Below are 16,009 nucleotides of genomic sequence, written 5' to 3' on the forward strand. Positions count from 1 at the left end.
GAGCCAGAGGGAAGAAATCACGCAGCCAACTCTTCTCATGAATAGTTTCAAACTCAACAGTCGAGGAAGGAAGGCCAACCGGGCACAAAGTGTTGGAGCAAATCGGCAGGTCAGGCAACATCTCTGCAGAACATGGATAGGCGATGTTTCAAGTCGGTACCCTTCTTCAGGCTCCCAGGAAAGACAGAGCTCCTCATTGACGACTCCACTGTAGCATCATTGACAATATTTACATTCCAGATGCAATGATTTTAACTGCCCGCGAAATTACTCCAGTAATTTGTGCCCGATTTTAACCTGCGCGTTGATTGCCATGACCTGAGGCTCCAAAATAATTAAAGCCATCCTCTGGCCATTTCTACAAAACAAAAGTGATGACCCGCACTCTTCCATTTTATAAATACCAAGGCAGTCGCGATTTCTACCAACATTTGCACCTCCCTGCCCTGTCCCTGCCACTTACTTGTGTAGGAAGAAAATCCAGATGTTGGTTTATACCGAAGATAGTCACAAAATGCTGGAGTAACTCAGCGGGTCAGGCAACATCTGTGGAAAGAAGGAATGGGTGACGTTTCAGGTCGAGAACCTTCTTCAGACAGTCAGGGGAGAGGGAGGCTGGAGATATGGATGCGTAAAGTGTGAAAACGACAGATTAAAGCAAACGATCAATGTCTGACCCGCTGTTACTCCGGCACTTTGTGTCTGCCTTAAAATCAAAGCAGACATTGATCAAAGGAACTGCAGAATGACTCAATTGACGACCTACCCCTCCGGTGCTTCCTGCTCTGAGGCGGCGCCGCAGACCGCCCCCTGCCACTGGCTTCAGGGGGGTCCTTCCGCGATGCGGCCGGAGATCACGTGACCCGAGCCGCCCGCCGGTTGGACGGCCATGATTCCGTGATAGCCGATTGGACGGGTGTGGTCACATGCCGCGGGGGAGAGAGGGAGGGAGATAGACCATCACGTGCCGGGGGAGAGAAAGAGAGAGGAGAGAGATACCCAGTCACGTGCTGGGGGAGAGAGAGGGAGAGAGAGAGAGAGAGAGAGAGAGCCAGAGAGAGAGAGCCAGAGCGAGAGAGAGAGAGCGAGAGAGAGAGAGCGCGAGATACCCAGTCACGTGCCGGGGGCGAGCCAGCCAACTGTCAACGCCGTGCAGAGAGGAGCGGCCGGTGGAGGAGGAGGAGTTCACAGACATGGAGCAAGGCGACTTCTCCAGGTAAGTCCAACTTTGGACGGGAAACAGCTGCCCGAGGAAGTAGGGATCGATCAAACAGATGTGTGAGTTTGTAGCGGGTAACTTCAGTGGGGCAGCCACCCGGCTACCTAGCCAGCATCGTCGTTTCAAATGAAAGCCGGTAGGAATAAACTCCGCGGCTCGTCGAGATCCGAAGGGGGATCCACGGGCACAGATACTGGGAGCCCTCGCCAGCATCCCCGGTGCGATGGAAGCAGTCCGCAGCAACGTGTTCTGATTTTAATGCAAAGGTGGCGATTTGCTGGACACTTCAAAAATAAAATCCCTCGATTAGACTGTGATAAACTTAAACGCCCCGCCACTGTCCTTGCTTTAATAGCAAGTTTCCAACTTGTGAGAAGTTACAAAGACATTGACAGTCACCGTTTACCGCATCTGGGGGTTATTTGCAACATCGCTGTCAACAGCTGTGAAGCATTGGTGCCTAGCTAGATGTTGTATAATCACTGAGTGGTCGGTGTTGTATAACCAGACTCGATGCTGTCATACGGAGACACAAGGAACTGCAGCTGCTGGAATCTTCAGCAAAAGGCAAAGGTTTTGTTTTAAACTGATGAAGGGTCCCGTCCCGAAACGTCACCTGTTCATTCCCTTCGCAGTTGCTGTCTCTGACCCGCTGAGTTCCTCCAGCACTTTATTTTGTGTTCCAGATTTAATGCTAAGAACTGCCCTGGGCCTCTTCATCAATGCCAGAGTGAGCCCATACGCACACTGGAGGAACAGTATTTTGCTTGGGTAGCTTACAACCCAACAGTATGAATATTGAATTATCCAATTTTAGGTATATATATATATATATATACAACCCTTCCCCTTCTCTCTCTCTCTCTCCCCCCCCCCCCCCCCCCCCCCCCCTCTCTCTCTCTCTACCCCCGCCCCCCTCCCATAGACACACATATTTCTCCCCTTCCCTTCCAACTACATTCCTCCTTCTAGTTTAGGGTTGCCAACTGTCCCGTATTAGCCGGGACATCCCGTATTTTGGTTTGTCCCGTACGGGACCCGCCCTTGTCCCGTATTAGTAGGGTTGCCAACTTCCTCACTCCCAAAGAAGGGACAAAGGGTGACATCACCACCCCGTGCCCCACGTGACCTCACCCAGCCAGCGGCCCCGGGCCGGGCGGCCGCCATTGGTGAAGCGGGAGTACGTGGCCGCTGGCTGGGTGAGGTCGCGCGGGGCGGTGACGTCACCTTGTCCCGTATTTGGGAGTGAGGAAGTTAGCAATCCTATTCTAGCTTCACAATGTGCAACTCTTCAATCATTTTGTTTTGCCTTCTGTCTTTTCATCTGTGACCTTTATCCAACCATTTACCTGGCAAAAAAACCCTCGTTTGTATCAATTCCTCAGACTGATGTCAGGGGAGGGGCCGGGACAATATCTTTGTTGACCATTGTTGAGTGTCTTTACTGTTAATCTCCATAGTCCACTTCCCAGAATAATGATATTGCAGTAAACCAGCTTGCAACATGCTTTTTATCTGTAACAAATGGTGTCCTCATTTTCTATCAGCATTGTACCAGTTGACTACTTTCATAGATAGGATCAGTTTGTTGCAATGGATGCTTCTTCAGACAAAAGTTCACTTTGATGCTGTTGGTTTCATCCTTTCAATTTTACCTCAACCATCTCAATCTACGAAGAAAGGTCATACAGACCCTTCAGCCCAACTTTCCCATGCCTACCAAGATGCCCCATATACACCTATCCCATCTGCCCGCATTTGGCCCATATTCCTCTAAGCATTTCCAATCCATGTACCTGTCCAAATATTTTTTACAAGTTGTTATAGTACCTACCTCAACTACTCTCCTCCCTTGACTCTGTCCAAGGACCTTGGCAGTCTTTTCAGGTGAAGCAGAGGTTCTCTTGCATCTCCTCCTACCTCATCTACTGTATCCACTGTTCCAGATGTGGACTCCTATATATCGGTGAGACCAAGCACAGGCTCGGTGATCATTTCGCTGAACACCTCCGCTCAGTCTGCCTAAACCTACTTGATATCCCGGTTGCTAAACACTTTAAGTCCCCCTCCTGTTCCCACACTGACCTTTCTGTCCTGGGCCTCCATTGTCAGAGTGAGGCCCAACGCAAATTGGACGAACAGCACCTCATATTTCGCTTGGGCACCTTACACCCCAGCAGTATGAATATTGACTTCACTAACTTCAAGGAACCCTCGCTTTCCTCTCTCTCCATCCCTCCCCCTTCCCAGTTCGACCAGTCTGACTGTCCCTGATTACATTTTATCTCTGTTTGCTTTGTTGTTACCTTCTCCTAGCTAACAATACATTTTCCTTGATCTCCACCCCCTTTGATGTCTCGTTCTCACACCTTACACTTCCTTATCTCTGTATCTCCCCTCCCTGACTCAGTCTGAAGAAGGGTCTCGACCCGAAACATTACCCATTCCTTCTCTCTGGAGATGCTGCCTGTCCCGCTGAGTTACTACAGCATTTTGTGTCTTTCTTCGGTTTAAATCAGCATCTGCAGTTCTTTCCTACACATGTCTCAACTGCCTCTCTCTGGCAGCTCATTCCATGTACCCACCACCTTTCAGGCTCCTATTAAATCTTTCCCATTTCACCTTGTGTCTTCTGGTTCTTGATTATTCTACTTGGGATAAAAGCTTGTGCATTCACTCTATCTATTCCCTCATGATCTCGTATACCTCTAAACGATCACCCTTCATCCTCTTGCCCTCAGGGTCCTAGCCTGTCCAACCTCTCACTGTAGCTCGGGTCCTGGCAACATCCTCGTAAATCTTCTCTGTGCTCTTCCAAGCTTAACAATATCCTTCCTATAGCAGGGTGATCAAAACTGAACACGATACTAGGTGCGGCTTCAGCAATGTCTTGCACAACTGTAACGTAACCTCCCCAAGTTCTATACTCAACACCTTGACTGATGAAGTCACCCACTACAACTACCCTGTGGTCCTTCCATCCTTCCGTAATCTCTCTGTCCACATATCTGATCCTCTGTCCCCCACTGACTATTGGGTGGCCTATAATATAATCCATTAGAGTGATTGCTCCTTTCTTATTTTTAAACGACCCACAATGCCTCGGTTGACGTAATCTCCAGTATGTCCCCACTGAGCACCATTGTGGCATTATCCCTGTTTAGTAAAACATTTCCTCCACCTCTTGCCTCCCTCTACATCATGTCTGAAACATAAAAACGCTGGCATGTTGAGCTGCCAATCATGTTCCTCTTGCAACAAAGTTTCTGTAAAGGCCATAATCATGATTCCAGGCACAGATCCAGGCTCTTAAGTTCATAATTTTTACCCACATTACTCCTTGCTTTGAAGTAAACAGACCTCAGCCTTGCATGATCCTCATATTCACAAACCACTCCCTACCTGTCCTTCATTTGAGACTTGCTCCTCATATATAACCTCTAATTTCTCATCAGCCCTTCTATTCACTGACCTGTTGATCTGGTTCCCACCCCCCTGCCATTTTAATTTAAAGCTCCCAAGTAGCACTAACAAACCTCCCTGCAAGGATGTTGGTGCCCCTCCAGAAGAGTATTTTGCAGAATTTAGTTATTTTCTGACCAGTATTTGTCAATCAAAAAGCAGATTATCCATTCAATAGACAGTAGGTGCAGGAGTACGCCATTCGGCCCTTCGAGCCAGCACCGCATTCATTACGACATTGCTGTTAATGAGAGCTCATTGTGCATAAATAATTTAATGCATTTTTTTACATTAAGACAGTGCCTCCACTTAAAGTACTTCATGGCTGTAAATTGCAATAGGTATACGAAATGGAAGTGAAAGGCACATTCTAAATGCATGTTTTTTATTTTATATTGAAGCACCTGAATAATGTGAAAATTGTTTGTCTTGACTTGAAACCTTAAAATGTCCATATATATTTTGCATAAATGTACAAAATATGCTGAACTCTTGGTCTTACTTAACTTCAATAGGCAGGTTTTAGGTTATGGATTTTAATCATGATTCCCAGTGCAGTTACTTATCCACCCTCCTGTTTTGGTGGGGTAGGGCCAATGTCTGCCCAGCATGATAAAGTTTGTGGCCTGGAACCCTTTCCTATTAACCAAAAACTACAAGAGAAAAACTATTTTTTTTAAAAACCTATGATAGCACTAGTAAGAGAATTACAGCTGAAAGATTAGTTTTTTCCACTTGCAACAAACCATTCATTGTTAGAATATTTATGTGTCTATACTTTTTTCTAAAGTAAAATAACAGCAGTGCATTTGTTTTAACCTTTATTGTTTGAAGAATAGAGGTATTTGAGAAATTGCCTTTTGATGGGGAGGAAGATGTTTTTTTTAAAGATTATTGCTCTATTTTACTCTGGAAAATTTATTTCTGGATTTAATCCAGGAAAGATGATCGAGGAATCAATTTGAAGGTCGAATCCACGCTGATTTCGGTCTCAGATTGTCAGTCATACTGGGTTCTACTTGCCTCCTAGGTTGAAAACAATTGATTTATAAATAATTCAAATAGCATTTTAGCTTGAAAGTTACCTTGCAAATGTTTAATGTAAAAAAATAACTGCAGATGCTGGTACAAATCGAAGGTATTTATTCACAAAATGCTGGAGTAACTCAGCAGGTCAGGCAGCATCTCAGGAGAGAAGGAATGGGTGACGTTTCGGGTCGGGACCCTTCTTCAGACTGATATCGGGAGTGGGACAAAGGAAGTATATAGGTGGAGACAGGAAGATGGAGGGAGAACTGGGAAGGGGGAGGGGAAGAGAGGGACAGAGGAACTATCTAAAGTTGGAGAAGTCAATGTTCATACTGCTGGGCTGCAAGCTGCCCAAGCGAAATATGAGGTGCTGTTCCTCCAATTTCCGGTGGGCCTCACTATGGCACTGGAGGAGGCCCATGACAGAAAGGTGGGACTGGGAGTGGGAGGGGTTGAAGTGCTCAGCCACTGGGAGATCAGGTTGGTTAAGGCGGACAGGGTGAAGGTGTTGAGCGAAACGATCGCCGAGCCTGCATTTGGTTTCGCCGATGTAAAGAAGTTGTCATCGAGAGCAGCGGATACAATAGATGAGGTTGGAGGAGGTGCAGGTGAACCTCTGCTTCACCTGGAAAGACTGTTTGGGTCCTTGGATGGAGTTGAGGGGGGAGGTACAGGAACAGGTGTTGCATCTCCTGCGGTTGCAGGGGAAAGTGCCCGGGGATGGGGTGGTTTGGGTAGGAAGGGACGAGTGGACCAGGAAGTTACGCAGGGAACGGTCTCTGCGGAACGCAGAAAGGGGAGGGGATGGGAAGATGTGGCCAGTAGTGGGGTCCTGTTGGAGGTGACGGAAATGCTGGCTGATGGGGTGGAAGGTGAGAACGAGGGGGATTCTGTCCTTGTTACGAATGGGGGGAGGGGGAGCAAGAGCGGAGCTGCAGGATATAGAAGAGGCCCTAGTGAGAGCCTCATCTATAATGGAAGAGGGGAAGCCCCGTTTCCTGAAGAATTAGGACATCTCTGATGCCCTCGTGTGAAACACCTCATCCTGGGCGCAGATGCGGCGTAGACGGAGGAATTGTGAGTAGGGGATAGACTTTTTGCAGGAGACAGGGAGGGAAGAAGTGTAGTCCAGATAGCTGTGCGAGTCAGTGGGTTTAATGTATTTGTAATTTGTATTTGTCCATTATTTCTTTGAAGGCATTCACTCAATGAGAGAACTGTTAACATTGTCTCTATCGTCGTTAATATTGTGGATTTAGGATAGCAAACCAAGTGTGATGAGTTTGGTGAAGATACTAAGCTGGGTGGCAATGCAGGTTGTCAGGAGGATGCAGATAAGCTTCTGGTTGATCTAGACAAGCAAAGCCAATGCATGAGTATACAGCCGATAGAATGTGCAATCTAACTTTGGTAGGAAAAAGTGTTTCATTTTAAGGGTAAGCATTAGAAAAATGTTGGTGTTCAGAGAGACCTGTATGTCCTATACATGAATCATTGCAAGTTAACATGCATGTAATTAGGAACGCAAACTGTTTGTTATCCTTTATTACAAGAGGATTTCACTACAAGGTAGAGACATTAATTGTAATTATTTCGGACCCTCTGGAATACTGTGCACAGGTCTGACCTCCTGTCTAAAGAAGGATATATGTGTCGTAGGAGTGCAGCGAAGCTTCACCAGATTGATTCTTGGGATTGCGCCTCTGCTATATTCTCCTTGGTTTAGAAAACTGAATGATGATCTCTTTGAAACATCTATAATTGATAGGTTGGATGATGGAGTGTCTAGAACCAGAGGTCAAAATCCCCAAATACCACATGAGATGAGAATACATTTCTTCACCTAGAGAACAACAAATTTCTCAGAATTTCAAGAGGGATCTGCTCAGTTACTGAGTATATTCAAGATAGAGTTTGATAGATTTTTGAATGACGAGGAAATCATGCGATATGAGGTTAGCAAAGGAAAAGTTCAGTTCAGTCTAGTTTATTGTCACGTGTACAGAGGTACAATGAAAAACGTTTGTTGCATGCTAACCAGTCAGCAGAAGGACAATGCATGATTACAATCGATCCATTTACAGTGCATAGATACATAATAAGGGAATAACGTTTAGTGCAAGGTTTAGTTGCAAGTGCAAAAGATCAACCATGATCCTTTTAAATGACCCGAGCAAGAACAAGGATAGAAGAATGTCATGTCATTTGTTTGGTTCTTGGTTTGCAGCTAAGGTTTTATAACTCGACAGGCCAGGATGATGTAATAAACGGAGTCCTGGAAGAACTCAACAGGTCATACAGCATCTCTGGAGGGAAATGGACCACAGTGTTTCAAATCGGGACCCTACTTCAGACTGATACTGTTATAATTTTCCAGTTAATATAAGCATAGCTTAATGCACAGTATTTTACACTGAAGGTTTTGAGAGCTCGAACAAATGGGATTAAAATATATTAATAGAAAGTCAACTTTGTTATTAGCAAGAATAAAATTATTAATAGTTATTATTGACAATATCTATGATTGTATCCCTTCATTATAACTTATGTCATTATATTTATTGCTATGATTTTCAGCTCCAAAGATTTTCCAGCACTGAAAAATGATACATTCCTCAAAGCAGCTTGGGGTGAGGTGACTGATTATGTCCCAGTCTGGTGTATGAGGCAGGCGGGAAGGTATCTCCCAGGTAAGCAAAAGGCCACAATTCTAAGCGGATCCTTGGCATGGAAATCTCCTCTTGAGTATATTGTGATCAGCCCTGTTACATGTGTGAGAAATTAGACTCTTAAAATATATCCAATCCATGACCTGGTGCAAATTTTTTGAAAATGCTTATGGCCCCAGCTCAATAGCTTTCTAGAAACGCTTGTAATGTAATTGTGAATGTGAGGCTAGGGCATGTAACAAACAGGATAACTCTCAAGACTTCCTGAATTCAGTATCCCTTCCAAATGATGCAGCCAAGTGAGTACTTTTTGCAGTCAACTCCTAAAAAAAACTGAAGTGTGAGCCAAGCTGCTTTTCTGAATCATTTTGTAATGTCTTCCATGATGACTTCCGCAGACTTGTGTCAGAAGATATTTATCCACTCTTTTTCAATTCTTTTTTTTGGGGATAGGGAAGTCTTTGCCAGGACTTGTATTTATTGCTCTTCTCTGTTGCCCTTGAGAATAAGGTGAGTGCATTACTTTCTCGAGCTGTCACTGCTTTGTTGTATGTAGGGGGTGAAAGAACGGTGTTATATTTTTCTGGTCAGGGTTGTGTGTGATTTGATGGGGAACCTGTAGGTGGTAGCATTCCTATAAACATGTTGCCCTTGTTTTTCTTCGTGGTAGAGCTTGCAGATTATAGGTGCTGCTTTTGGATTAGCCCAAGTGGATAACTGCAGGGTATTTTGAAGACATTACCTAATACAGTTGTGTGCAATGATGGTAGATGGGCTGCCTCTCCAGTGCATTGTTTTGCTTTGGATGGTGTGAGGTTTTTTGAGTGCTGCAACTACACTCATTTAGTCAAACGAAGCATGTTACATCATAAGCCTGATTTGCCTTGTACATGATGGAAGGATCATAAGACACGAGCATTAGGCCCATCAAGTCTGGTCAAGCATTCAGTCATGGTTGATCTATTTTTCCCTCTCAACTCCATTCTCTTGCTTTCTTCCTATATCCTTTGACCACCCTGACTAATCAAGAACCTATAAATCTCGGCTTTAAAAAAGCCTAATGACTTGGCCACTGCCATAAGTAGTAATGAATTTCACAGATCCACCACCCTCTGGCTAAAGAAATTCCTCTTCATCTCCATTCTAAAGGTACCTCATTTTATCCTGAAGCTATGCCCTCTGAACAAACTCAAGACTAGGACCACTAGGCTTTTGTTGTGTTAAGAGGTGGATCATTTGCTCTGGATGCACAGTTCCTGACCTCTTGTAGCAACAGTATCCAAGTGGCTGATCAGATGAGTTGCTTTTTAATGGTCCAGAAATGTTACTTGTCACTGATCAACCTACAGCTGAATGTTGTCTGGATCTTGCTATGTGCAAGCATGGACTACTTCATTTTCTGAGGAGTTGGGGGTGGGATTGAACATATTGTAATCATCAGCAAACATCTCCACTTCCAACTGTATGACAGAAGAAAGGTCATTGACAAAGTAGCTGAAGGTGGATGTGGTTATCATATCATATCATATATATACAGCCGGAAACAGGCCTTTTCGGCCCTCCAAGTCCGTGCCGCCCAGTGATCCCCGTACATTAACACTATCCTACACCCACTAGGGACAATTTTTTTTTACATTTTACCCAGCCAATTAACCTACATACCTGTACGTCTTTGGAGTGTGGGAGGAAACCGAAGATCTCGGAGTAAACCCACGCAGGTCACGGGGAGAACGTACAAACTCCTTACAGTGCAGCACCCGTAGTCAGGATCGAACCTGAGTCTCCGGCGCTGCATTCGCTGTAAAGCAGCAACTCTACCGCTGCGCTACCGTGAACAACCTCTCCTCTCCACTGAGCTGACTCTCTCTGCATCCAGAATCTTTTCTTGGTTACATGGTATGATTCCAGCCATTGCAGTAATTCCTCGATACCAATTGACTTCAGTTTTACCTGGGCACCTAGATGGCATAATATTGCCTTGATCTTCCTTTTGGAATTCAGCTGTTTGGGCTTTGTTTGACTCAAGGCTGTGCCATGCCATCTTTGAGGATGGGCCTGTTCTTGGAGCATCTTCCCTCCTTTTGAGCTGTTCTATTTTTCCCTGCAACTCATGACTAGATGTTACAGGACTATAGAGCTTTGTTGTGATCTATCTGTTTTGGCATTGCCTAGCCCTGCATGTTGCATACTATGCAATTACCATGCATGGAGTCCCGTAGTGCAGCTTAGCTGGTTGCCAACTCATTTTCAGGTTTGCCTTAACCTTCCTTCTGTGCTGCTCATTGAACAGACTTGTTCCCTGCAATGGAGTTGTGAGGAGAAACTCATCATCACCATCATCTCAAGGGCAGTTAGAGGTGAGCAAAATTGCTGGCCTTTCCAGTGTCACTCAAATCCCGAAAATTAATGACTCTGTACCTGTCACGGAGCTAGTTTGACAACAATGCCTTTCACGATTTGGCATATCAACACGCTGATGCTACCCTGTCACCTTTCGTGATGGATGTTGAAGACCTATCATGCATGCAGGCATACAGCGTTCTGCCATTGCCACTTGCAGTGCTGTTACTCAATGTGGAGTAGTACAGAATCATTGATGGATGAAGAACAGTAAATGGTAAAGGCAACGTTTCCTTCGCCCATGGTTGACACCACCAGACTTCACGGGGTCTAGATTTAATGCTGAGGGCACCGAGAGCTATTCTCCAACACCTATAGATCACTGGTCCACTCCCGCTGGAGGACCTGGCTTGCTGATGGGATAGGGTGTACCCAGAGATTATGATGGAGCACTCTGGCACATTGTGCAGCTGCAGATAACTATGTCAGACTGGAGTATGACTTGGCATCCTAACAGTTCATTGGCTATATTTAAGAGGGAGTTAGATGGGGCCCTTTTTGCTAAAGGGATCAGGGGGTATGGAGAGAAGGCAGGTACGCGTTACTGAGCTGGATGATCAGCCATGATCATATTGCATGGCGGTGCAGGCTCGAAGGGCCGAATGGCCTACTCCTGCACCTATTTTCTATGTTTCTATGTTTCTATGATCCTTCCATAAGCTAGGGTACTGTTCCATTCACCTCTATCCCAATCAGGATGATGGACTTTGTCTAAGGAAGTGGAGTGCTTCAATTCGGTGCAATTCTGAGAAATCTATTCTGTACTCTATATCTTCCCCCTTGCCCATCTATTGTATTTTAGTTTGAACTGATTGTATTTCTGTATGGCATATCTGATCTGTCAGGATAGTATGTAAAACAAAGCTTTTTGTTGTACCTCGGTACACGGGACAAGAATAAACCTAAACCTATGGGATAGCTCTCCTGATTAAGACACGATTCGATTGAAGTTAGTGAGGAGTACTTTGCAAGTCAGCCAGGCTGGGAATGACTCGCCTACACCTGAATAATACTCCTAGATTGATGCTATGGGACCAATTTTATATATATTTTTTGTTTAAACATAGTGGTTACGGTACATCTGAGTGGCTTGCCCAGAGACCAGTTAAAAAGCGATCATATTCCTAAGAGTCTGGAGTCATTGATAGGTTGGACCGTTGGACCAAGTAAAGGTGGTAAATATATTCCCCTGGAGGGCTAGGCAAACCAAAAGTGTTTTTCATTGCTAGGATTAGTCACGCGATCGTCGTTGCTATGATTAGTTCTCAAAGGGAAACCAAATCCCATTATTTTAAGGTGCTGGGAATTGGCATATAGTTTGTTGAGTAATAATGCTACTTTGTCAGCAGAATACAACAGCAACACTTTAAATACAACATTCTTACTTATTTTCTGGTTCACTTTGTCCACATCTCAACTAATCTCTAGATGTAATTCGCTTTGATGTCCCTGTTATCAATGAGCTAAATTTATATTCTCCTTGTTCATTCATACACTGTTGCTTTTGACATGAACTGGGTTGTTGTTTCCTTGTAATCCTATCCAGCTGTTTTGTGATAGCCCTTTACCCTAGCTCCCAGCAGGATATGCACCCTTTCAGATTTTCATTTGTCACTGTCAAGGATTTGCTAGTTGTCCTAATTAGCCTAATCATAGAACATACTTTTGATTCTGCTCTTCAGCCTTACGTAGTCTGTCTTGGTGTGCATTGCTTTCCCTGAACTGAACACAAGGTGGAATGCAGGAATAGACAGCCTTCCCCGAACAACACAATATCAATTTGGGACTGTCCATGAAGGGAGTAGCAAACAAGGCCAGTCCCAATTTATTTCATCTCCCCACAGCTTGGCTACACCTATTAAAATTGAGAATCGTAATGTTAAGCCACGATTTATTGAGAGATTTGTGTTGCTTCCTGGTGACTGAGTCACTGTGTACTACAGTGGATTCCACTACACCAGACGCTGCTTCAGTAGAGAAGCTCATTTCTGTCCCTTCTCACAGAATTCCGAGAGACACGAGCGACTCAGGATTTCTTCACCACCTGCCGCACTCCAACAATCTGCTGTGAGTTGACATTGCAGGTGAGTTAGTGAAACACAGAGAACATTGTACATTCTAAGGAATTAGAGACTTTACACTAATGATCCAGCAAAGAGGATATTGGATTGAAAAGTAAAAATCCTTCACCACTGTTATTTTGTGTTGAATGCAAAAACACCTCTTCCAACTAACAAACATGTGAGTTGAAAGAACAAATCATTGCAACTGAGGTTTAAACTAAGTTTAAAGATAATCCCTGAATATTTTTCTTTGAGTACTGTACTTGCCTCTTGGAGATTTGTCCAGGTGGCTTTGTAAAAAGCGCTCTCATCTTTGAGTTGAAGGTTGTGAATTCAAGTCCCACTGCAGAGTTTCATAAATTCCAAGCTGACTTTATATGTGCAAGTTGTCATTTTAAAACCAACTCATCCTTATGAGTGTGTATTCACGTCTACTTGTTTCTGTTCTGAAAAACTGTTTACAGAAGAGAGAGTACAAGGAGATGATTATGCTACCTTGCTTCTTGTGACTTCTTCCTAGTTTAGTTTAGCAATTCTCTGTCTGCAGGACAGATTTGAACAGGTAAATATTGTACAGAGATATATCATTTAAACGGGTCAATATATAAAGACTCAAATGTCAGAGTTGTACAGCATGTAAACGGGCGCTTTGGCCCAACTCGTCCATGGCAACTGTGAGGCCTTCCTCCGCTAGTCCCATCTAGCCCACGGGTCTCTAAATCTTTCCTATCCATGAACTCACACAAATGTATTTTAATTGTACCCACGATTTATTCACAAAATGTTGGAGTAACTCAGCAGGTCAGGCAGCATCTCGGGAGAGAAGGAATGGGTGACGTTTCGGGTCGAGACCCTTCTTCAGACTGAAGAAGGGTCTCGACCCGAAACGTCACCCAATACTCCAGCATTTTGTGAATAAATCGATTTGTTCCAGCATCTGCAGTTATTTTCTTATACTACTTAATTGTACCCACCTCTACCACTTCCTCTGGCAGCTCATTACATATACCCCACTTCCAACCTGCTGAGTTACTCCAGCATTTTGTGAATAAATCGATTTGTACCAGCATCTGCAGTTATTTTCTTATACTACTTAATTGTACCCACCTCTACCACTTCCTCTGGCAGCTCATTACATATACCCCACTTCCAACTTGTCCCTCGAGTGCCCTTTAAATCATTCCTCGGTCACTTTAAAACTATGCCCTCTAGTTTTAGATTCTTCTACTCAAGGAGAAAGACTGTAACTATACAGTTTATCTATGTCCCTCATGATTTTATAAACCTCTACAAGATTGGCCCAATGCTCCAGGGGAAATAGCCCCAGTTTATCCACTCTTTCTCATGATTCAAAGCCTCCAGGCCCAGCGATATTCTTGCTAATCTTTTCTGCGCTGCCTCAAGCTTAATCACATTGCTTCCTGTAGTTCAGCGATCAGAACTGCACACAATGTGCCAGGTGGGATCTCACCAATGTCATGTACAGGTGTAACACAATGTCCCTGTATTCATTGCTCCATTTGATGAAGCCAAGCATGCCATTTGTCTTCTTCAGCCTTTTGGTCTACCGGTGTCACCCACTCTCCCAGTTGATCTTGATCCTGTTGTAATCGTAGAACATAGAACAAATAGAACATGGAACAGTATAGCACAGGAACGGGCCCTTCAGTCCACAATGTTTGTGCTGATCATAATGCCAAGTTAAACAGATCTCCTCTGCCTGTACATGATCCATATCCCTCTTCCCTACGCTTCCATGCGCCTATCTAAAAGTCCCTTAAATGCCACAGTTGTATGTGCCTCCACCACTACCCCTGGCAATGAGTTTCAGGCCCCTGCCACTCTGTGTGTGTGTTTAAAAAAAAATTGGCCCTGTACATCTCCATTAATCTTCCCCCTCTCACCTTATAGGTAGGCCCTCTAGTGTTGGACATTTCCACCCTATGGAAAAAAGTTCTGACTGTCTATCCTATCTATGCCTTACATGATTTTATATACCTCTATCAAGTCTCCCTAGCCCTCCAACGAGGGCAATCTGTTTATCCAACCTCTCCTCATTGCTGAAACCCTCTAATCGAGGCAGCATTCTGGCAAACGTCCTCTGCAGCCTCTCCAAATCCTCCACAATGGGGCGAACTGCGTGCAATACTCCAAAATGCAGCCGCACCAAAGTCTTGCAGAGCTGCATCATGACTTCCTGACTCTTGTACTCAATGCCCCCAGCAATGAAGGCAAGCATACCATAGGCTTTCTTTACCACCCTATCTACTTGTGTTGCCATGTTCAAGGAGCTGTGAACTTGGACTCCAAGATCCCTCTGCACATCAATGTTGTTAAGGGTCTTGCCATTAACTGTATTCTTTCTCCTTGCTTTCAATCTCCCAAAGTGAAACACTCCACACTTGCTCAGATTAAACTCCATCCTCTATTTCTCCGCCCATTTCTGCAGCTGATCCATATCCTACGATATCTTCTTCACTGTGTACATCTCCTCCAATTTGGGTGTCGTCAGCAAACCTTCTCACCAACCCATCTATATTTAAGTCCAAGTCACATATATATCACAAACAGCAGAGGTCCCAGCACAGGTCTCTGCAGAACTCCACTGATCACAGATCTCCAGCCAAAATATCATTCCTCTACTACAACCCTCTGTCTTCCATGAATAAGCCAGTTCTGAATCAATACGACCTACGACCAAGTCATCATGAATCATGAATCTTCTGGATCAGTCTACATTGAGGGATTTTACTAAAAGCCTTACTAAAATCCATGCATGCAACATCCACCACCCTAACTTCATGAATCTCCTTCATCACTTCCTTCATAAAACCCGAATCAAGTTAGTAAGACATGACGTGCTGAGTATAAAGCCATCCTGGCTATCCCTAATCAGCCAATTCTCTTCTTAATGGGAGTAAATCCTACCTCGAAGAATTCTCCAATAATTTCCCTACCATTGTTCTGAGGCTCACCGGCCTATTGTACCTTGGATCCTCTCTACTTCCTTTCTTAAACAAAGGAACACCATTGGCCATTCTCCAGTCCTCCAGGACCTCACGTGTGGATAGAGAAGAAACAAAAATCCTCCTCAAGGCACCCGCAATCTTCTCTTGCTTCCCTCAATAACCTGGGTTAGATCCCATCAGGCCCTGGGAACATCCATC

General features: G+C 44.4%; 2 protein-coding genes across 4 annotated transcripts in view; one reads left to right on the forward strand and one right to left on the reverse strand.

Moving 5' to 3' along the window:
* hectd3 (HECT domain containing 3) overlaps positions 1-842 on the reverse strand; it is a 47,611-nt gene extending 46,769 nt beyond the window's left edge. Inside the window, exons 1-2 of one of the 3 annotated variants that reach the window (XM_078408421.1) lie at positions 767-842; positions 464-546 (exon numbers count right to left, since the gene is read on the reverse strand). The gene's annotated coding sequence lies outside the window, so the exon portion shown is untranslated. The other 2 variants (XM_078408422.1, XM_078408420.1) reach the window with 2 other exon arrangements.
* Positions 843-1,034: 192 nt separating this feature from the next.
* urod (uroporphyrinogen decarboxylase) overlaps positions 1,035-16,009 on the forward strand; it is a 47,001-nt gene continuing 32,026 nt past the window's right edge. Inside the window, exons 1-3 of the mRNA XM_078407944.1 lie at positions 1,035-1,216; positions 8,288-8,400; positions 12,784-12,863. Of these exons, the coding sequence (XP_078264070.1) occupies positions 1,194-1,216; positions 8,288-8,400; positions 12,784-12,863 (216 nt within the window). The 5' untranslated portion in view covers positions 1,035-1,193. The remainder of the gene's footprint in view (positions 1,217-8,287; positions 8,401-12,783; positions 12,864-16,009) is intronic.

The sequence above is a fragment of the Rhinoraja longicauda genome, chromosome 11 (genome assembly GCF_053455715.1).
Source record: "Rhinoraja longicauda isolate Sanriku21f chromosome 11, sRhiLon1.1, whole genome shotgun sequence".
Classification (NCBI taxonomy): Eukaryota; Metazoa; Chordata; class Chondrichthyes; order Rajiformes; family Arhynchobatidae; genus Rhinoraja; species Rhinoraja longicauda.